This window comes from Mustelus asterias, chromosome 4 (assembly GCF_964213995.1).
Source record: "Mustelus asterias chromosome 4, sMusAst1.hap1.1, whole genome shotgun sequence".
Classification (NCBI taxonomy): Eukaryota; Metazoa; Chordata; class Chondrichthyes; order Carcharhiniformes; family Triakidae; genus Mustelus; species Mustelus asterias.
Genome location: NC_135804.1, coordinates 111,276,628 through 111,300,594, shown reverse-complemented (window position 1 = coordinate 111,300,594; position 23,967 = coordinate 111,276,628). Strand labels below are relative to the sequence as shown.

Genomic DNA, 23,967 nt, shown 5'->3' with positions numbered 1-23,967 from the left:
TGTAGCGCGTTTATCCACCGGGAAATGGGATGTTGCAGTGTGTAGCGGGTTTATCCACCAGGAAATGGGATGTTGCAGTGTGTAGCGGGTTTATCCACCGGGAAATGGGATGTTGCAGTGTGTAGCGAGTTTATCCACCGGGAAATGGGATGTTGCAGTTTGTAGCGAGTTTATCCACCGGGAAATGGGATGTTGCAGTGTGTAGCGAGTTTATCCACCGGGAAGTGGGATGTTGCAGTCTGTAGCGAGTTTATCCACCGGGAAATGGGATGTTGCAGTGTGTAGCCGGTTTATCCGCTGGGAAATGGGATGTTGCAGTGTGTAGCGGGTTTATCCGCGGGGAAATGGGATGCTGCAATGTGTAGCGGGTTTATTCACCGGGAAATGGGATGTTGCAGTGTGTAGCGAGTTTATCTGCTGGAAATGGAATGTTGCAGTGTGTAGCGAGTTTATCTGCTGGGAAATGGGATGTTGCAGTGTGTAGCGAATTTAGTCGCTGCGAAATGGGATGTTGCAGTGTGTAGCGAGTTTATCTGCTGGAAATGGGATGTTGCAGTGTGTAACGAGTTTATCTGCTGGGAAATGGGATGTTGCAGTGTGTAGCGAGTTTAGTCGCTGGGAAATGGGATGTTGCAGTGTGTAGCGGGGTTATCCACCGGGAAATGGGATGTTGCAGTGTGTAGCGGGTTTATCTGCTGGGAAATGGGATGTTACAGTATGTAGTGGGTTTATCCACCAGGAAATTGGATGTTGCAGTGTGTAGCGAGTTTATCTGCTGGGAAATGGGATGTTGTAGTGTGTAGCGAGTTTATCTGCTGGGAAATGGGATGTTGCAGTGTGTACAAAGAACAAAGAACAATACAGCACAGGAACAGGCCCTTCGGCCCTCCAAGCCCGCGCCGCTCCCCGGTCCAGGATCGAATCCTGAATCCAGGATCCCCGCCCAATTTTCCAGCCTATCTACATACCAATATCCTATCCACCGAGCTGTCCCTCACAGCTACGATGCTTTGTTCATCACAACCTATTAACTCACCCCCACCCCCCCATTCCAGACCATGTGATCTCCAGGGAGAGGCGAAAACCCAAAGTGAAAACCCCAGGGCCAATATGGGGAAAAAAAATCTGGGAAATTCCTCTCCGACCCCCTGAGGCGATCGAAACGAGTCCAGGAGATCACACTGGCCCTGATCGGAAAATGCTTCCCAACCCTAGTCATTTCCACTTCCACGAACACCATATGAATTCCCTGCCCCTGAGACAGGTTCCCAACTATCCGCAGTCTCGCTCTGTACTGGCACCAGCAAGATGATCATAGAATGAAGCCTTGAAACGAGAAACAAGGAACAATTAGCCCGCGCCGCTCCCTGGTCCAAACTCGACCACTCTTTTGTATCCCTCCATTCCCACTCCGTTCATATAGCTGTCTAGATTAGTCTTAAACGTTCCCAGTGTGTCCGCCTCCACCACCTTGCCCGGCAACACATTCCAGGCCCCCACGACCCTCTGTGTAAAATATGTCCTTCTGATATCTGTGTTAAACCTCCCCCCCTTCACCTTGAACCTATGACCCCTCGTGAACATCACCACCGACCCGGGGAAAAGCTTCCCACCGTTCACCCTATCTATGCCTTTCATAATTTTATACACCTCTATTAAGTCTCCCCTCATCCTCCGTCTTTCCAAGGAGAACAACCCCAGTTTCCCCAATCTCTCCTCATAACCAAGCCCCTCCATACCAGGCAACATCCTGGTAAACCTCCTCCGTACTCTCTCCAAAGCCTCCACGTCCTTCTGGTAGTGTGGCGACCAGAACTTGACGCAGTATTCCAAATGCGGCCGAACCAACGTTCTATACATCTGCAACATCAGACCCCAACTCTTATACTCTATGCCCCGTCCTATAAAGGCAAGCATGCCATATGCCTTCTTCACCACCTTCTCCACCTGTGACGTCACCTTCAAAGATCTGTGGACTTGCACACCCAGGTCCCTCTGCGTCTCTGCACCCTTGGTTTAGTTGGTTTATCCCCCAGGAAATGGGATGTTGCAGTTTGTAGCGAGTTTAGCTGCTGGGAAATGGGATGTTGCAGTGTGTAGTGGGTTTATCCACTGGGAAATGGGATGTTGCAGTGTGTAGCGAGTTTATCTGCTGGGAAATGGGATGTTGCAGTGTGTAGTGGGTTTATCCACCGGGAAATGGGATGTTGCATTGTGTAGGTTTGGAGACAGTTGCCTTGACTCAGATTGAAAGATCATGGCCTGTAATTTAACAGGTCACTTTGGCCTCTTTAGCAGCACAATGTAAAAACAGACTCTCAGATTCTTAAAAGAGTAATTTAGGTCAGTATACATCTACCTCGTCCATGAAGCACTTCCAACAACCAAAGAAGACTGAACAGTTACGATGTAACTCTGCCATTAGACAGCCAGAGTTTTAACAACACCAGGTTAAAGTCCAACAAGTTTATTTGGGAGCAAATACCATTAGCTTTCGGAGCGCTGCTCCTTCGTCAGATGGAGTGGAAATGTGCTCTCAAACAGGGCACAGAGACACAAAATCAAGTTACAGAATACTGATTAGAATGTGAATCCCTACAGCCAACCAGATCTTAAAGATACAGACAATGTGGGTGGAGGGAGCATTAAGCACAGGTTAAAGAGATGTGTATTGTCTCCAGACAGGACAGCCTGCAAGTCCAGGAGGCAAGCTGTGGGGTTACTGATAATGTGACATAAATCCAACATCCCGGTTTAGGCCGTCCTCATGTGTGTGGAACTTGGCTATCAGTTTCTGCTCAGCGACTCTGCGCTGTCGTGTGACGTGAAGGCCGCCTTGGAGAACGCTTACCCGAAGATCAGAGGCTGAATGCCCGTGACTTCTGAAGTGCTCCCCCACAGGAAGAGAACAGTCTTGCCTGGTGATTGTCGAATGAACAACGCTTCTATTCTGCAGATTTTCTGGCACTTTGTCTTTTTAACGAACACACCAGGCCCAATTTTACCATTGGTGTGAAAACATGGTAACGTGGGGCGTGAGGTGAATAGCGCGATCTGCGCCCGTGCAGATGCCCACTTTACCAAGGCCCGAAAATGGCTGTGATCTGAACCGCACTCGAAACGGGCCGATGTCAATTTAACTGCATTTGCATGCATTTAAATTGAATTAACGAGCTGCCCGCCCAACTTTACCAGCATTTCCCCCTTTACCGTCGCGTTCGCGCATCCAGATGCAGCGTGAAACAGACATGCTTGGTTTCGGGTGCTCCAGCTTCGGAAGGGGTAAGTTCAGAGCTTCCAGCGGCTCTCTATCTCAGATCATTGTGGGGGGAAGGGAGGGGAGGCAGGCGCGATGATTCTCTGGGTGAAACGGGGAGGAGGGAGGCCTGATCATTCTCTGGTGGGTGATGAGGGAGGAGGAGGCAGGTCAGATGTACCTCTGGGTGGGGGGGGGTGGGGAGGGAGGCCCGATCATTCTCTGGTTGGGGGGGGGGGGGGGGGGGGAAGGGAGGCCAGGTCTGGTGCGGGTGGGGGGGAAGGCCAGATGGTTCTCTGGTGGGGGAGGGGGGAGGAGGAGGGAGGTGGGCCAGATTGTTCTTTGGGGAGGGGGGCAGGGGTGGTCCACTGCCACTCTGCAGGTGATCGGTAGGGGGAAAGGGGGGCAGGGGGTCGCGATCGGTCTGGGTAGTGGGAGGTGGGTGGATAAGGGGGACAGTTATGTTGTAGGGGTGGGGTGATGTATGTGGGGGCCATCGCTCCCGCTTTTCGCTCCCGGGCCGCTTTATCTGCTTCTTGCGGCCCGGGGGCGACGTGACAAGGGTACATTTTTCAAAATTTTTTTCACTGCGCATGCGCAGTTCAAAACTCCAATCGGAGCTGCAGCGTTCTGGGCGCGATAAGCCCCGCCCACAGCGCGATTCAGATTTGCAATTTTTTTTTCAGTCTAAGTGCGTACGGGGATGCCTGAGAGCAGTTTTCCAAGTCGGATCTGAATTGCGTCCAGATTCAGCACTTAGAATCAAAATGGTAAAATCGGGCCCACCGAATCTATTACCTTCAATTTGTGTAGCATAGGCAGGGCCCACAGCCCCTGCGTATTCCAATCTGGCGTGATGGAGCTTGGAACACGACTGTCTTTGTGTTGGATAATACGCACATGTGCATTTTGCTCATTTGTGCAGCGTATTTTTCAGACCACTGTTTCTATTAATACAATGCTGGTTAGATTTAGACATTGTTCGTTTGCAATGATCAACTTTCAGTCATTGGTGCATAATAACAAGTAGATCTTTCTCTCTCATTGTGGAAAATTGCTCAGGTATGTCCTGCACACAAAAAGCAGGACAAATCCAACCCGGCCAATTACTGCCCCGTCTGTCTACTCTTGATCAGCAGTCAACTGGTGGAAGGGGTCATCAGCTATGACTTGCTTTGCAATAACCTGCTCACTGATGATCAGTTTGGGTTCACTCAGCTCCTGACTTCATTACTAGCCTTGGTTCAAACATGGACAAAAGAGCTGAAATCTAGAGGTGAGGTGAGAGCAAGTCCTTGACGACAAAGCAGCACATGACCAAGTGTAGCATCAAAGAGCAAAACTGGAGCCAATGGGAATCATGGGAAAACTCTGCTGGTTGGAGTCAATCCTAGTACAAAGGAAGATGGTTGTGGTTGAGGTCAATCATCTCAGTTCCAGGATGTTACTGCAGGAGTTCCTTGGTGTAGTGTCCCAGGCCCAACCATCTTCAGCTGCTTCATCATAAGGTCAGAAATGAGGATGTTTGCTGACGATTGCAAAATGTTAAGCACCATTCGCAACTCCTCAGATCTGAAGCAATCCATGTCCAAATACAGCAAGACCCAGACAATATCACTCAGTATCCTGACTTGGAAATATATCACCTGTCACTGGGTCAAGTTCCTGGAATTCCCTCCCTAATGGCACTGTGGGTGTACCTACACCACAGGGACTGCAGCATTTAAGAAGGCAGCTTGCCACCTTTTCAAGGGCAATTAGAAACTGGCAGTAAATGCTGGTCTATCCATTGATGCCCACATCCCATATATGAATAAAAAAACCTCTGAGCATTTTTCTTGCAAATTAATTTTCTTCTGTATTGATCCTACGAGGGTATGTGACACTGTATTTATCCAGATTAAATGGTATTTGTGACTCATTGCAGAGATAAATAATTTTGCATTTGATTGCATTCATTTGTTGTCTTGAACCCCGCACAGAGTTTGGTGTCATCTGCAAATTTACTGACCATATCATTGTCCAGGACATTTTGCTAACAATGTCCTTTATCAAATTGCCACATAGTAGACTTGTTTGCAAATTGAAACTCATGAGATTAAATGGACAGTGGCAGCATGCAAAATTAGTTAAGGGACAGAAAGCAGAGAGTAGGTGGTGAATGGTTGTTTTTCAGACTGGAGGGAAGGATATGGTGGGATTCCTCAGGAATTTACTCTATTTGATGTGTTAACCATCTGCACTTTGCTAAATAGGGCATAATTTGCTGATATCGCAGACCTCAGGAATGTATGTCGAGAATAGTAACAACTTCAGGAGGACATAGATTGGTGACACATAAATGAAATTAAATACAGAAATGCGTAGTGATACATTATTAGGAAGAATAAAGAGAGGCAATATAAATTGCATGATACAATTTTAAAGTGGGTGCAGCAACAGACAGACTAGATAGGAGTATGCTCATAAATCTTTGCAGAGGCAGGATGAGTTGAGAAAGCTGTCATATTGGGTTTGATTTTCATGGTAGAGGACAAGAACAAGGAAGCAATGGTAAATCTTTATAAAACACTGGCGAGGCCACGTGTTCGAGTAATCTGTTCTGGACACTGCACTTTCGGAAAAATGTGGAGCAGGTGGAAAAGAGATTAACTTGAAAGGTCCCAGGAATGAGGGATTTCAGTTACCTGGAGACACTGGGGTTGTTCTTAGAGCAAAGAAGGTTGAGAGGATATCTGGTAGAAATGTTCAAAGTCGTGAATGGTTTTTATAGAGTAAATAAAAATAAACAGCTTCCAGTAGCAGAAAGGTCAATATCCAGAGGACACAGATTTGAGGTGATTGACAAAAAAGCCCGAGACAAAATTAGAATTTTTGTTTTTACATAGTGAGTTGTTGTATCTGGAGTGAACTACCCAAAAAGGTGGAGGAAGCAGATTCAATGGTACTGTTCAAAAGAGAATTGGATAAATACTTGAATGAAAAAAAATGCTGGACTATGGGGAAAGAATAGGGAGCGGGATTTATTAAAAAGCTGTACTAAAGTGTTGGCACAGTCACAGTAGGTCAAATGATGATCCTTCTCTGATGTATCATTCTACCATTGATATTCTATGATACATTAGTCAAGCACAATTTGGCCTTGAACAAAACTGTAGTGGTTGTAATTTATTAACCCACATGTTTCACTGCGACAATTCATTTCGTCCCTGGTCATTTGTCTCTAAACATTGTCCTTGATATTGACGTAGGCAGAGTTGCCTATAGTTGCCAGGTTTATTTCCCTCCCCCTTTTGAAAAAGGGTATAACATTTTTAAAGCTGCAGTAATCTTACATCATACCCATTTCTAAGGAGGTTTGGAAGATTATGACCAGAGCCATTGTTATCTCCACCCTTACTTCCCTCAGCAATATAGGCTGCATCATCCCCACCCAAACTTTATAGAAGACTTTTGGGTTCCCTCTTCTATTACCCACTATTTATTTTCATATATTGTCTTTGCCCCTTTTATTTCCTTTTTCCATTCTTTTTCAGTATTGGCTTGGTTTCCCATTGTAAATATCATAAGCATCCTTTATCTATTTAATTTCAATCTCTACAATCATGAGGTGGAGATGCCAGCATTGGACTGGGGTAGGCACAATAAGAAGCCTCACAACACCAGGTTAAAATCCAACAGGTTTATTTGGTAGCACAAGCTTTCGGAGTGCTGCCCCTTCATCAGGTGAGTCACCTGATGAAGGGGCAGCGCTCTGAAAGCTCGTCAGTCACCTGATGAAGGGGCTGAAAGCTTGTGATACCAAATAAACATGTTGGACTTTAACCTGTGCTGTGAGATTTCTTCCTGTGTCAATGTCTACAACCGTAGTCATCTAGAGATAAATACCTTTTCTTCTTATGAGAACATAAATACCTTTTCTTCTTCTGAGAACATTTCAAGCCTATAACTCAAACTAAATCTTCATGAAGGCCTTCCATCGCTCAGTTACAGATTTTACTGTCAGCCATTGATTCCAACTTGCCTGGACCAGATTCTACTCACTGAAGTTAGACCTCCTCCATTTTCTTTACACATGATTGCTCCCTGTCTTTTTCCCTAATTACTGAGAGCTCTTTTTTTATCAATGGGTTTCTCAAAACCAGATAGATAATGTCTACCTGATTTCCCTGCTTCACGACATCTTTCATTTTCATGCCTGGAGGCTCCAAGAACAAGTCCTATATGTGAACAACAGTATAGCAACTTCCAGGATTTCCATTACATCACTGAGAAAATGTACATACTATCACAACACAAACAGCAGGCAAATTTCAAAGTAGCAACATTGAGACTGAGGTGGTCTTTATCTAAACTAATGTTCGTTAAGGTTATGTGTTAACTGTTATTTTGGGCTTTTTATAAACATATTTCAAGGCTTGAAGTAGAAATTTCAGGATATTTGTTTAATATTGTCATCCACCTCCCTTGTGAGATTAAATATATTGTGGTGAATTCTTGATGATGTGAGAAGACCATTAGACATAGGAGCAAAATTAGGCCACTTGGCCCAAGGAGTCTGCTCCGCCATTCAATCATGGCTGATATTTTTCTCATCCCCATTCTCCTGCCTTTTTCCCATAACTCCTGATCCCATTATTAATCAAGAAGCAGGATCAATTGGCCATCTTTTTTTCATGTTTAAGGAAGCGATTTTTTTGGTTTAGAAAAAGCTGTATGCTCCTGCTACCTTGTTAGGGTTGTCATTCCTCACCAGCAAGCTGCAGCAGGTCTCCATTGATAAATGACTTACGATGCCTATCACCCTCGCTGACACAGAGAGGATTGGGGACCAGGTGGGTTAGAAGTGTACTTAAAGAAAAAAATCACTCTAGAATAATTTCGATTAGAAAGTTTTAGGGTATTTACTGAAAGATTGGAATATTTTAACACATTGTCAAAACACATCCATCCAGATGACATGATAAGTATCTGCTCGTGTCTATACTTAGGTGATACTGAGGTGGATATATAAACATGTACTGTGCATATGGAGGGATATACATTCACATGTGCAGGGCCATTTGAGTAGATAAACACAAGAAATCATACTCTATACAAGAGATGAAGGAAAGTCAAATTTGCCAGTACATCTTGAAATACACAAACTGGATGTCTTGTTTTAGCCTCATGATGAACTTCAAATATGAGATGGTACCAGTTGGCAGTAAACTAGGAAACAGGACTGGATACCATAAAGTAAATTTTGTTTGCTTCTGAATTAACTCAATGGAACACATTAATTTAAATCAGTGTAAAAAGAGAAAATGCTGGATAAACTCAGCAGATCTGGCAGCATCTGTGGAGAGAAACAGTTCACTAAAAAGTGGCGAGAAAACCATGGCTGGAATGTTACGGCCGTTCATGCTGGTGGGATTTTCCCATCCCACTGCAAAGTGAATGGAGATTTGGCTGGGCACCAAATTCTCTGACCTCGCTGCAGCGGGAGCATGACATAAATGGCCGATAAGATCACGTTCCACGAGTTTCTCTGCAGAGAAACTGGTAATTTTCTCTCCAAACCTTACGACACTGCTAAAATAAATCAAAGGGATCTATTTCACAGCATCGTACGGGGGGAGGGGAGGGGGAGGGGAGGGGGAGGGGGCGGGGGGTCTAAAAAGCCGGCGAAGCCTGGCTGCTCAGAAATTGGGCCGCCATCTTTAAAGGGCGCCCTGAACATAACCTATATATAAAACTTGCCTACCCGCCCGCCCCCTCCCCTCCACTCCCTTCTCCAGTCGCCAAGAATGTCTCAGGGGCCCTCCGTCCCATCCTCAACAAGAGTCAGCACTTCTCTACCCCCACCCCGATCTTTGGCCCCTTCTCCCTCCCCCCCCCCCCAACCCCAATCATCTTGGCCATGCCCCTCCCCCCCGGGAGCCATACTCACCTTTGCGCCCCAGGGAGGCCCTCACGACAGGTTCATGTCTCAGTAAATGTGTTGTAAATGGCGCCAGCGCCGACACCCACTGAATATCCAGTGGCGGGGGGGGGGGGGGGGGGGGATATGAAGTCCCAGAGACAGTGCTTGCTAATGACATGCTAATGTATTAAATAGCGCTTTCTGCCATCCTGCAGTGTGTTTCATACCAGTCCACCCGCGAGGGGCTGGTAAGATCGGAACTTGGAAACTCGCCGATGTGAATCGCGATTCCGGATTTTAGGCACACACTCCATTCCCGCAGAGGGAGCGTGCGGGCTCAAAATCACCCACACACAGTTTTGGATCTAAATGATCCTACAGATCCAGCACTTTCTGTTTTTATTTCAGATTCCCAGCATCCACAGTATTTTGTTTTTTATTTAAACAGAGGAACGTGCAAAATAGATATGGATTGAACCTTCAAAAATGATGGTATTTTCTTGGGAAGAGCAAGTAATCAGTCTTTGCTTCATAAGTATTTCTGAAATCCTTAAAGAGCACACATGTATAAAGGAGAGGTTTTATAAAGTCTGGATACTTGTGGGAGCATCTAGAAATATTGATTTTTACATGGTTGTTACTCATGGCTCATTCTAGGGGGAGACAAAGAGTGAATATAACACATGATAACTTTGTGATCAATAGCAAAGGAATGGAGGAACAAGTGATCATAATCTCAATAGACTCCAGCTAACTGCAACATTTACATATATACCTTGAAATCATACACTGGAAGAGAAGCAGAACTTGGAATTCTGGCTATTTATTATTACATTTTCTTTCAAAATTCTTTTTACTATATTTAGTTTTGCTCATTTTTAATACATTTATTTTCTCTTTAAAGTCTCTGTTCTGTCTCGCATCCCAATACCTCGACACGTAGGGCAATATTTCGTTGCCAGGTTCGTGGAAGAATTCTCAAATACTGAGCAAATATGGGCGGATCAAAGGTGTTCTGAACTTGGCTGTTACTGTCCACATTCCCTTTAAATACCTGTGGAATAAACAATTTGAGATGTATAGCAGCATCTGGTCAAGGAACAGAAGATGAATTGTCATTAACACAGAGAAACCTTGTAGTGGAGCTGGGAAGAAGAGTTTACTGGTGTCAGATTGTGAAAATGAAAGAATTTATATAACACTTTTCACAACACCAGGACATCTCAAAACACTTAATAGCCAAAAAAGAAATGTAGTCACTGTTGTAATGTGGAAAACATGGCAGCCAATTTGTACACTCCCACAAATGGCATTACCGTTGCTGAAACCCCCACTATCAACATCCTGGGGGTTAACCATTGACCAGAAAGTGAATTGGACTCGCCATATAAATACTGTGGCTATCACAGCAGGTCAAAAGCCAGGTATCCTGCAGCGAGTAATTCACTTCTTAACTTCCAAAGCCTGTCCACCACCTATAAGATACAAGTCAGGAGGGTAATGGAACACTCTCCACTTGTGTGGATTTGTGCAGCTTCAACAAACACTCAAGAAGCTCTATGCAATCCAAGACAAAGCAGCTCACTTGATTGCTACCCCATCCACAAGCATTCAATGCCTCCACCACTGCCGAACAGCAGTTGCAATGTTTGCCATCAATAAGATGCACTGCAGGAACTCACCAAAGTAGCACCTTCCAAACCCACGACCACTACCATCTAGAAGAACAAGAGTAGCAGATACCTGGGAACATCACCACCTGAAGGTTCCCCTCCAAGTCACTCACCATCCTGACTTGGAAATATATCACTGTCCTTCCACTGTCGCTAGGTCAAAATCCTGGAACTCCCTCTCTCACAGCACTGTGGATGTATCCACACCTAAGGGACTGCAGTGGTTCAAGAAAGCAGCTCAATGACAATGCTTCCGTGATAAAGGACATCAGGTTGAAAACATTTGAAGAATATAGTTGTTCAGATTGGAGGAAGTGGTTTTGATAGATGGCTTCATGTAATGTCACAGAATCATTACGGCACAGAAGGAGGCCATTTGGCCCATTGTGACTGCATCTGCTCTCCAAACAAGCATCCCGACTTAGTGCCATTCCCCTGCTTGTTCCCCATACCCCTGCATATTGTTTCTATTCAAGTAATCATCTGATGCCCTCTTGATGCCTCGATTAACCTCCACTTCCAGACCCAAAGCATTGTGTGAATTTTTGTTTCTCTCACATCAGATTTGGTTTGTTTGCAAATACTTTAAATTTGTACCCTCTTGTTCTTGATCTTTTCATGGGTGGGTACAGTTCCCCCCTATTTACTCTGTCCAGCCCCCTTATGATTTTGAACATTTCGATCAAATCTTCTCTTAGCCTTCTCCTTTCACAGTAACTTCATTGCAGTGCTAATGTAAGCCTTGCTTGTGACTAATAAATAAACTTTAAACTTCCTTTTCCAAGGAGAACTGTCCCAACCTCTCCAATCTATCCTCATAACTGAAGTTTCTCATCCCTGGAACCATTCTTGTGAACCTTTCTGCACTTTCTCCAATGTGTTCACATCCCTACTAAAGTATGGCACCCAAAACTGTACACAATATTTCAGCTGAAGTCTAATTAGTGTTTGATTTGTATCATTCCGGCCTCAAAATGTCTCAATTCCTGTACATCTGTCCCTTACCTCAATTAAACATACAGCAGTGCTGGTACTTAGTTAACAATGTGAACTATTTTTACATTTGCTGCTTATTCAGACAACCTTGTGATTTAAGGTGCCCTGAATGTTTGCTATTATAAGAGATGTTGCTGATAGTGGCCATTTTAGGAATGCAATCTCACTTTCATGTATTGATGTCAAGTTAAGCTCACTCCCATGTCTGATTTGTTTGGTTGGAGAGGGGGAGAAGTGAAAATGAAGATAGGTGTCATTCTCTTGGGGTTAGGAGGAGGTCGAGTACATGAGGATAGCTTCATTATGATACAGAAGGAATTCCTCAGAGCATGTCCAGTTTTTAATAAATGAGAACCTTGGTCGACAATTATACACACATTCCAGAAATTGCAACTAGTTTGACTTGAAGACTCTTATTACGATTTGTTTTCAGAACCTACCTTTTCCTTCAAGTTTTGTCTGTCTTTAATTACTGTCCAGTGGTTACGATTGTCACTGTACGAGATAATATACTCCTTCACAAACATTGCCCGCCCCAAGTGGCTGGCGCCTTGGGTTACAATTCCTGTAATTTTTTTTCTGTTTTGAAAGTTGATCTGAAACCATTCATGTGGATTGTTTCTCTGCAAGCAGAAAACAATTTGTGGAACTTTAATTTCACAAAATTGTCCTTCTTTTGATTACATACTGCAACAGAAATAATATAGTAGCAATTCAAAAGATACAGATTTTTTTTAAAAATGCAGACTGTTAGGAATCTGATCTCTGTGATATAAATCATTTTATAAGATTCCAGTGTGTAACTCACTCCCCAATACCCAACATTCTTTAGTTTATTTGTCTTCGTTGTTACCTTTGGCACCCATGCATTTGTGAATCCCTCTTTGTTGAGACGAGCCAGTGATGGAGTCCAAGCACTCATGCTAACCCAGAATGAGGAGGCACTGAGTTGATGGTCTGCGATGATTCTGTTCTCCATCCCTAATGGCATCGAACAACCTGGGAAACAAAGGAGAGACAGCCTGAGATCACCCTTGTGATGTTGCTGAGAAAGCTTGGTAAACTCACTCTAACCTTTTAAGCAAAGGAAAAGTTTGTTTGCCCTTATTGGAAATATAGGTGGGTGCAAAACAAAATGTATCTTCTGCCTGTAGATTGTGATCACAGCTTCTTCAACTTCAACTTCAAACCAGCTAAGTGTATTTCACTTCCTCTTTTGTGTAAACATTGTGGCTAGGAACAATGGGGGTACTTGAGGTGCATTCAAATGTGAAGGGAAAGGTAAATAAACACAACCTACTGGAGGCTGAGTGGAAAACCATTAAGCTGTCAATCAAATGAGAGCTAAAAGGATTGGATTGAAATTAAATAGAAACAAAGTTTTTCAAAGGGTTGGAAGGTATTTCAAAGACTGGACCACCCTTTGTAATCATTTTACAATTAGCGAGCTTGCATAATTTTCGGGTTAGTGCTTCTGGACAACTGCCGTGCAAATGCTTACCTGGGAAGTTCTGACAAGGATTCTCAGTACATCTTTGGAGTATCATCCAAATCTGACACTGGGAAGCCCGGATGTCCCGGCCCAATTTGTCCAGCCAGAACAAGCTCAAAGAGCCAAATGAACTATGCTCCTATTTCTTTTGTTACATAGATATGGATTTAGATGAATGTTCATTCTTAACCCTATTTCAATAAATCTTTTAATTTTAACCCTTTTTTCCCTCCCACGGCAATCCTATTTCTTACTAACTAGAGCACTGAGCAATCTACTGTTCAGATGGTGCTTTACAAAGTCATGACGCGCCATGTGTAGGTCAATGTCTCTCAGACCTCCTCTCCCTCCATGTGGAGAAATTCCTCTACTTTTCTTATTTTTTCAAGAGGCGTAGCAGAGGGAGAAAGGAAGTTAATACATGAAGTATTGTGAACACAACCCAAATCCTACAACTCATTATTTGACTAACAACCTCTCATTGTTATATTTTATTACAAAGGATTATAGATCTGTCAGTTGAGGATAGCAGAGCTATCTTCCTAATATTTAAAAACCCTCACCTGGGTAACAGGTCAGGACTATCTGTGCCTTCATTTGGTTGATGTTATTTCACTAGATGCCGAAGGGGGAATTTTAAATCAGCAGAGATTCAAAGCTGTTACCTGACTTTACAAGTAGTATGGGTTGACTGAAGGGGAGGCGATGGCCTAGTGGTATTATCACTAGACTACTAATCCAGAAACTCAGCTAATGTTCTAGGGACCTGGGTTCAAATCCCGCCACGACAGATGGTGGAATTTGAATTCAATAAAAAATACCTGGAATTAAGAATCTACTGATGACCACGAAACCATTGTCGGAAAAACCCATCTGGTTCACTAATGATCTTCAGGGAGGGAAATCTGCTGTCCTTACCTGGTCTGGCCTACATGTGACTCCAGAGCCACAGCAATGTGGTTGACTCTCAACTGCCCTCCAAAGGCAACTAGGGATGGGCAATAAATGCTGGCCAGCCAGCAACGCCCATGTTCCACGAATGAATACAAAAAAAAATATTTTTTGTTGATGACTCAATTGAGAAGATGGGTGGGATTTTCTGGCTGCATGTGCCCCAAGACCGGAAGTTCCTGCTCAAGGTCAACGGATCTTTAAACGGTCCAGTTGAATTTTCTGTCCCACCTGTTACTATTCCTGTGGTGGGGGAGATGGGAAAGTTCCACCTGATCAATTTAAAAACTCTGGGGAATTTATCTCTGTCCGTGTTATTGCATCAACGTGTTATATCATTAAATCCATTCCTTAAACTTGTCTCGGAAAGAACAGCTATCTCAAAGAATAAAGGTTGTATCTAATGTGGCAAAAGGAAGCATATGAGTGCAGTCCAGGGTAACGTAATGCTTTTGCCAGGTCATCCTCTCTGTTTACATTTAAAACATGTCAGATACTTGTTTTGGAAGCTCTGCTCCATTTTTGTTTAAATTTTCTTAGTTTTAGTTTTACCCTTTTATTTGCTTTCAGACAACTCTGAACAAATGATTTATTTCTTTACTTGTCTGATTACCGCTCCTTTTGGTTCTGTGTCACTAAACCCTTTGCCATTTAATCTTGATTGCCTTCCACCATATTATACACTTTCCTTTTTCTTCTCCTCCCCAACATTCAATTTGCTTTAAAATCTATTAAATTTCAAACTTTTCCCCGTTCTGATGAAAGGTTATCGCTGTGAAACCCTAGCGCCGTTTTTCTCTCTCCACAGATGCTGCCTGACCTACTGAGTATTCCCATCATTTTCTGTTTTTATTCTGCAATTGTTTTCTCATTTTTGCTCTCAATTCTGACCATTCTGGGATGAGCTTTCATAATCATTGGGATCATATCTCTGAACTTACTCTGTAGGTCGCAACCCAGCAACTCCATTCGCAGTGCTGAGGATCCCATGCTTGGCTTTGGGTACACTCTGATATACCGGGCTACGATTGGTGGATTGAAATCGTTTCTCACCTGCCCTGTTCCATCAGTGTTTCCTTTAAATATCTGGAATTCAGAAGTGGAAATGTGAAACCTTGAAAGTACAGATGTATATAGGGTTCTTAACAAAGACATCTGTTTATTAAGATTAAATATGAATTTAGATCAAGTCCACCATGGTTTTTCACTAATATTGAAACTACACTGTTTCAAAATGATCTGAAATAGATATATCGCTTACAACTCCACTTAGAATAATGTCTATTGAACCTTGGAGGAATTAATTTCCATTTGTCTTCACGTTTCTTTTTCTATCAGGTTCCGAGTTCAGGAGTTTTATTTGTAACTATGTTTGAAACAAGAAAATCTCATGGTCATTATTCTTTGATGATCATTTAACATCACCAGCTGCTGAAACTATTTGGTGTATTTTTTTACCAGAGGGACTGTGGGAAAGTTAGATTGCTGACCTTTAGTCTAGTCCTCCTCATTGTTTGACTGGAGTTTATCGTGAGAACTTCCCCCCGAACTAACCAACATCATCCCCCCACTCCCATATCGCAGAATCATGGAATCCTGCGGTGCAGAAGGAGGCCATTCGGCCCATCGAGTCTGCACCAACCCCAATCCAACCCAGGCCCTAACCCCATGCATTTATCCTAGCTAGTCCCTCTGACACAAAGGGCCCGATTTTACCATATTCATTCTAAGTGCTGAATCTGGGCACAATCCAGATCCGACTTGGCAATCAGCTTTCAGGCGTCCCCATACGCACTCAGACTGAAAAAAAAATTGCGGGTCTGAATCACGATGTGGGCGGGGATTATTGTGCCTGAAATGATCGGTGCTCTGAACTGCGCATGTGCAGTTAGAAAACAAATTTGAAAATCGGGCCACTGTCACATCGCTCCCGGGCCGCAAAAAGCAGATAAAGCGGCCCGGGAGCGATGATCCCAAGGACATCACCCCCATTCCTACAACATAACTGTCCCCCTGATCCACTCATCCCCCCGCTACCCAGACCAATCGTGACCCCCCTGCTCCCTTTCCCCCCCCACCGATCACCCACAGAATGGCAGCGGACCCTCCCTGCTGCCCCCCCCCGCCCCGAGATCCATCTGGCCTCCCTCCCCACCCCCACCAGAGAACGTTCGGGGCCACCCCCCATCAGACAACGATCTAGCCTCCCTCCTCCCTCCCCCCCACCAGAGAATGATCGGGCCCGTCCCCCCCCCCCCCCCCCCCAGACAACAATCTGGCCTCACTCTGCCCTCCCCCCCCATCAGAGGGCGATCCCTCCTCCCTCCCCCCCCCATCCACCAGAGATATATCTGAGCCGCCTCCCTCCCACCCCCCACACCAGAGAATGATCTGCCTTCCTCCCCCACGCCCCCTCACCAGAGAATGATCTGGCCTCCCTCTGTCCACCCCCCTCCCTCACCAGAGAATGATCTGCCTCCCTCCCTCCTCCCACCACCGATCTGAGTCAGAGAGTTGCTGGAACTCTGAACATACCTCTTCGGAAGCTGGAGCGCCCGAAACAGACCTTTGCCGAGCATGTCTGTTTCGCATCGAATTTGGACGTGCGAACACGATGGTAAAAGGGGAAATGCTGGTAATGTTGGTTGGGAAGTTCATTAATTCAATTTAAATGCATGCGGCCATTCCCGGGCCTCGATAAAGTGGCAATCTGCATGGACGCGGGTGCGGATCGCGTTAATGGCCTCATACTCGACTTTACTACATTTCCGGTGCGACGCAATGGTAAAATCGGGCCCTAAGGGGCAATTTAGCATGGCCAATCCACCTAACCCGCACATCTTTGGACTGTGGGAGGAAACCGGAGCACCCAGAGGAAACTCACGCAGACACGGGGAGAATGTGCAAATTTTAATTGTTGTTGGATGTTTTTCACAGTTCAAGTAAACCACACACAAAAAATAATCACTTACACCATTTACTGAAATGCTCGCGATAAATAATGGAGTTTGTCTTAAATTTACTCAGCAGCCAATGTATAACTGTTGTGGGTCTTTGTTCTTATAAGTGTTTCCCTTTCCTTCGGCCATCTCTTTAATTACTTCATCTAACCCCTTTGTGGCTTTAAACACCTCTATCAAACCTCAGGACCCAGACATCAGGCTCAAATTGGAATCAGATGCCTGGACGGTGTGGGGAGCTGGTCACCCAGCAGTGAATTTCCCAAAATTGGTCAAATGATGGCTAGAGGGCACACTTGTCATTCAATTCAGGATGGTAGCAGACTCATCAAGGTGAGGGCCATTAGGAAAATAGGATGCCTTTTCAGGTAAGTGAGAGAGATGGTGCCCCAAGATGGAGGTGCGGTCTCTCCAACTATTTAAAATTTTAAAATAAATCAAGTCCTTAATTAGCAGGCCGGCCACCATTGTTGATAGGGAACACCAGGCAGCCTGCAGCTGCAGATGAAGCCAGGCAGGTGGAGAAGGCCTCATATTCTGTCTGACCAGTCCCTGGAAGGCCCTTTGCAAGCAGCTACACTGCTCCTTCAATCCAGAGACATGATGGTCCATTGGAAAATCCCAGTTGGCCTCTGTTAACAGGCTTTAATGGGCCAACAACAGCTGAATTAACTATCTGCTGCTTGTGAGCTGACAGTTCTACTATACCATCCAACCGATCTCCTGGAAATTGAACCAGAGGTGGGACATAGCTGGGGAATAGGTACACCAACCAGCAGTGGAAATGCATGTGTCCATCAGGCCCCATCAAAAATTTAGCCTTTTCATTCTCACATGGAAAAGTCAGAAAAACAGTATCCCATTTTATAGATTTTCATTTCCATTGTAGTGAATGGACACGGCAATTAGGATAAGAAGGGGCTGAATTGATCCCGTCCATTTTATAATTATCATCCACATTAGCATCAGTGAATCCATTTTCCAGTAATAAGGAAAATTTCCACAGTATAATTACTTAGAAAAGGTAAAGTTCGGACCTTATCTCTGAGGCATCAATTCATTTTGCTTTTGTTGTAAGAAAAATATTACTTACTTTAATGTCTAAGGTGGTATTGCTTTTGTAGTTTTTCCAGATGTAGGTGTCCTGGCTATAGGAAACATAAAAGTGATCCACATAGAGATGCTTAAAATAGTGGCGGACACCCTGTGTGATTATTCCATGGACTAACATTGGTGTCTTTAAATCAACCTGGAAGCATATCACCAAATCAAAGGTTAGAATTCAACAATCAATTGAAAAGCTATATTTTGTTTAAGTATTTGAAATCTTGAGATACTAATTTATGTATAAAATAGCAGTAAGTGTTTATCCCATATTACAAATGGAAAGGATTCAAGCACGGGTAAAGGCCTCAACATTTCTATTTTTAAATCAGCTAACTCACTCTTTTAGAAGAATGTGTCTTAGATTACTTGTTAAAACAGAAAAACAACAAGTGTCCTTCCTGGATTAGTTAGTTTTCCAGTTCAAAGAGTGGAAAGTGATTATGCATCTAAATGTTCACTGGATACGTCAATGAATAGTCACAAAGTTAGTGATAAGACCAGTGCCACAAAACTGACACCTGGACATTGCGCTAGCGTTTTTGTCTGACAAGACTTGTTTCTTGTCATTTGCTGATTTTGAATTGGTATATCAGTGGAAGTAATAATGTTTCTAGTTGAACCTATTGTTCCTTTAAATTTAGATGTTGCTCCTACTTGTATTAGTAATCTGACATTGTCTTCTCTTGATAACAAATTGTTGGGCGCAGGTTTATCATATGTGTCTAAATATAGCTTACAATGAAATAAGTTCAGTAAAATCTTCTGGGGGCAATTGTACCTGAATCCATGGCCGACTTCCTTTGCCCCGCCAACCATTGGTGAATCCAGAGTTGTGCAACCTTGCCAATTGTGGTCCCCATTTCCCTATAAAATCCAGTAAGAGAGAACGTCAGATATTTGGGACAGCCTTATTGTCAACTTGCCAGTTGGACAAAGATCAAGAAATAGAGCTAGATAACAAGCTATCTCTTAAACCAGATAGAATGGACATAGAATTTATGTTTGTAAATTAAAATGTAAACTAAAACCAAGAAATTTAACTAAGGGAACAAGGACTTCACTCTGAATCCCCTCCAATCATAGGAATGAATACCCACCCATGACTGTTTAATAGATTTACAAATCTAATAGTATTTTTAGTGAAATCAAAATATTTCCAACTATCTTTGTTCGAGCTTGAATGTATTTGATCTTCGCATTTGTGAACAGACGTATATGTTTGTTTCTTGAGTCTATTATACAGACACAACCTTTCTCTCTCCTTCTCCTGTTCCATGAGGCTGCTGCCTTTGTCCAAAAGTGTCTGCTCTTCACATTCAAACCTCGGTGAGTGCTAGTGGACTATGAAAATTGTAAGTGTAGTAAGCAATGAGGAGACTTCATGCAAGAGACTTCCATGAGGAAGTAGGCAGGCTGATGGAGTGGAATGGGTAATGGGGCAGATCAATGATATTAAAGTTCATTCAAATTCATATAAAGCAGGGTCACACCCATTATGGGCGTAAACCTAATGATATCACTGAAACCTAATGATATCACTGGCGAGAACATTGTACGGACAGTGAGCGTGGGCACAAGATCACCCCCCATATAAGATACGGAGGATATTTGACAGTTGGATGCTGAAAGTATGTTTCCCCTTATGGGAGAGATTAGAACTAAGGGACTGGAGTTTTTTTCTCTTAGAGGGTGTTAGTCCCTGGAATTCTCTTCCCCAGAGAGCAGTGGAGGCAGGGTCATTGAATATTTTTAAGGTCATTGCATGTTTTTAAGGCTGAGTTAGATGGATTCTTGATTGGCGAGGAGACAAAGTAGAGTCAAGACCACATTCAGATCAGCCATGATGTTATCAAATGGCTCAAAGGGCCAAATGGCCAACTCCTGCTCCTAACTCATATGTTTGTAGGCTTTTACTAGAAGAGATGTCACAGCCAGGCCTGATCTGTCCACACATGCTGTTTCTAAGCGTGATAAATTCAACATTTTGTTCTCCACAATACTGTTGCTGACCTAGGAATTGAACCTGACCCGAGCTGTTTTATGTGGCTACATACTTACAATGCCATTTCTTATACATAGCAAATCTTTTGTATGTGTTTTTTAAATTTAGTTTGCCAGTGTCATGATCAATTTTATGAATGCACAGTTATCCAATAAACAGAACTCACAAGACTGAAGCGACATTATACTATTTTTCCTCGGCAAAGCGGTACTAAAACAATAGTTCATGGAAAATGAGTTGTGTAAATAGCAAGTTCCAGTAGATTTTCTCTGTGAAACTGTAGGAGTCAGTTTACCAGCCTGGCAGTAGCAGCATGAGGCCAGGTTAATTTAACAACTGGACCTGGTTATCGTGTTGCCGGCACATCTGGAATGGCTTGCCTGCTCAGGCCCGATTTAAAATGCCATTGGGGTTTGATTGATGGCATCAGATAGTGATTAGCATGTTTCAAGAAATACCCCACAGACTTCTGCTGCGTGTCTTTATCACCTGATCAAAAGAGCAGGTTAAAATCAGATAGGTGGGGGTACTGGATGGTTTTCTGGTGGACAAGTAACTCAGACCATTGTAATTGTCCTCCTGTCCAGTTTCTGTCAGACAGGTAGGGTTAAATAAACACTCCCCTCCACAACTACCCTTCCTTCCCCCTCAGTATACAGGATTCAATCTTGTGGAAAGTAGAAATTTCACTGACCTATTTGTCCAGATGCTGAGAGTTGTGAATTTACTATTCTTCCAGTTCTTAGACCCAGGGGCACTTTGCAGTCTGAAATATGAAGAACATTATTACAGTCTAAGCACCAAAGCATTACGACACTTCGGTCCAATTCATATCTCACTTGTTGATGAGAAGCACTGTTACATTCACAATCTGATTTCAATTAATTTCTTTCAGTCACTTATGCCTGGAAATTGACCTTCATGTTTAGGAAGATTAGAGGTCACTTCCTTCTCAGTTAGGGAGCTAAAACATGTGGGGAAAAATAGTTACCTTGAGGGCTATTATGAACTTCTTACTTTTTGACGTCAAGAATCTGTTAACAATCTAAAGCATTTCATTAAAAAATGTTTTAGATTAAAATGTCAGTGGCAGTACCTCAGGTAGTTTTCCAACCCCACTTTTGGCCCAATTGACTCTTGGGGCGGGATTTGTTTCCCGACTCCTCTGTCCACATATGCACATCTTGACCAAGGATGAACATCAATCAGGAGCAGCAACTTTGGCTAATGTAGTTCCCCCTCTAAAACATAGTACGTGGGCACTGGAAGATCATTTGTAGGATACCTAATATTGTGGTTGAGATGAACTAACTCAGCCTGACTGGACATCAACCATGAGACATTCCTTGTCACTGTTACTAATTATATAAACCCGCCGAGTCACTGTCCTTTAAAGATGCGTAAAAAGAATTGAATATTTAACGTCACTGACTGAGGAAAGCAGATAGTAAACAGTGTGCTTTCAAATTTCATCACTGCCCTGCCAAAATATTGGCTGGAATTCTCCAGCTGTTCTTGCCAGCAGGATCTTCTGGTCCTGCTGACGGTGCACCCCCACTGTGGGTTTCCCAGTGGTATAGGGTGGAGTCAATGGAAAATCCCATTAACAGTGGTGGGATCAGAAGATCCCGACGCTGGTGAACAGCGCGCCGTCTCCTGCCGCAATAAACATGCAGTGGGGAGGCCATAGAATCTCCTCATATTACTCATTGCCACCATATGGTGACAGCACCATACTGCCTATGTGAAGGCAGACAGAAGTATACAACTTGTTATCTGATCCTATAGTTTGCAGTAAGGACAGGAGGGATGGACATTGCAGTTTAAAGGGACAAGCCTTGGGTCATGGAGAAGCTGACCCGACTCCATGGAAATTGCAGAGGGCAGGGAGATGCCTGCAATGGAACCAGCCAGTTTGGGAGTTCAGGGTGTGTACTCACTACCCATATCTTTATCCTGTGCTGGTAAAAACTTCCAGTCATGATGTGCATCAACACCGCAAACTGCCGGCTCCAAGTGGAGAGGATCTCCAAGAAGATCGCGCATATCGACCTTCTTACAAAAATTTCCAGTGCCAGGAATGGGAGCCAGGAATCGTGGAATCAGGTCCCACTCGCCATTTGTAAATGGCTCCACAATCATACTCCTTCCATGGAGATTTGGCCCCAAATCCTCCCTCAGATTCACTTTCTCCTACAATTTTTGGTGTTTTAAAACGGAATCTGAGCATCGCCCAATTTACTGCCATTAGGAACCAGAACCCCACTTCTCGATTTCTCAGTGACATTCCTGTCCCTGTTCACATAATTATTCAGGTACTTGCAATGCGTTGACTGATGCAGCATTGTCTATTTATCTTCACCTACATCACATATCCGTGACTAACACGTAGGAGAATAATACCCACTGGTGTTGTAGACTAGGGAAATGGCACGCATCCCTTCCTGTTGGTGTTCAGCAGTCTCACACTCCACAAGCCAATAACCCACTTTGGTCGGGTACATTTCAATGGTTCCAAATGAACCTACGACAATGAATATTTTAAAAGAATTCACAGAATTAAAAAAATATAAAAGCAGAAAACTACCAAGCTACATTAAAGCTACTGGCTATTACTAGCAAGGTAATGTGCAGGAACTTTGGCTAATTTAATTCTTCCTCTAAACCCAGTCCATGGGCACCGGAAGGTCAATTGTAGGACACCTATCATTGTGGATGAGACCAGCTAACTCAGCCTGATCAACAATGTGATCTTCCTTGTCATGGTTACTAATTATATAAACTTGCTGAGTGATTGTCCTTTTGAGATGCACCAAAAATGGAATATTTAATATCACTGATTTAAGAAAGCAGATGGATAATAAACAATGTGCTATCAAATTTCATCACTGCCCTGCCAAAATATTGTATTACTCAATGCCATACAACATGGTCTGATGGATTGAGAGGTGACAGCACCATACTGCCTATGTTAAGACACAGAGAAGAAAACTGCTGGTTACCTAATCTTACAGTATACAGCAAGGACAAGAGAGATGGACATTGCAGTTTAAAGGGACAAGATATTCAGACATTAGATAACAATGGCATTAAAATCTATAGTATACCTCTTAGGAAATGGTACCTAATGTGTGGCATATCCATGTATACTATAATGAGGGGCATGGACTATATCAGAGTGTACTACATTAACAGGTGTTGTGCGTATCGAACATTGCTATGTTATGAAGTGAAGTTTAGAAGTTATATTTTGAAAAGCTCACCAGGGAATAGTGTGTAAACACCCATCCTATGCTCTTTGGATCTTCTCATTGTGAAAGGTTGGCCGTGAAAGTGCACACTGTAGATACCAGCAGATCCAACCACGTTTATGAGATAGCAGCGGACTAATCGGTTCTGTGCCATTACCAGTCCTGGCAGGGTTTCGGCCACATGCCCATTGATAGCTGCAAGAAAAATCAAAGACAAAAGGAATGTCACCGGATGTCTCGGAAGTGCAATCTCGAATTCAACAGTTAAGCAAGTTGGACATTCAACAGACCATACCATTACTACTCAGTCTTTCATCAGCAGAAATGGAGGCCTCCCTGGGAGATCGGGGGTAGAGGGCAGTGCCATCCTTACA

General features: G+C 43.6%; 1 protein-coding gene across 2 annotated transcripts in view; it reads right to left on the bottom strand.

The window, feature by feature from the left end:
* Positions 1-9,544: 9,544 nt before the first annotated feature.
* f8 (coagulation factor VIII, procoagulant component) overlaps positions 9,545-23,967 on the bottom strand; it is a 75,129-nt gene continuing 60,706 nt past the window's right edge. The window contains exons 17-25 of one of the 2 annotated variants that reach the window (XM_078210386.1): positions 23,606-23,788; positions 22,750-22,866; positions 21,037-21,108; positions 19,119-19,204; positions 18,327-18,482; positions 15,215-15,359; positions 12,684-12,829; positions 12,271-12,453; positions 9,545-10,215 (exon numbers count right to left, since the gene is read on the bottom strand). In XM_078210386.1, the coding sequence (XP_078066512.1) occupies positions 10,060-10,215; positions 12,271-12,453; positions 12,684-12,829; positions 15,215-15,359; positions 18,327-18,482; positions 19,119-19,204; positions 21,037-21,108; positions 22,750-22,866; positions 23,606-23,788 (1,244 nt within the window). In that variant the 3' untranslated portion in view covers positions 9,545-10,059. The remainder of the gene's footprint in view (positions 10,216-12,270; positions 12,454-12,683; positions 12,830-15,214; positions 15,360-18,326; positions 18,483-19,118; positions 19,205-21,036; positions 21,109-22,749; positions 22,867-23,605; positions 23,789-23,967) is intronic. The other variant, XM_078210387.1, reaches the window with a different exon arrangement.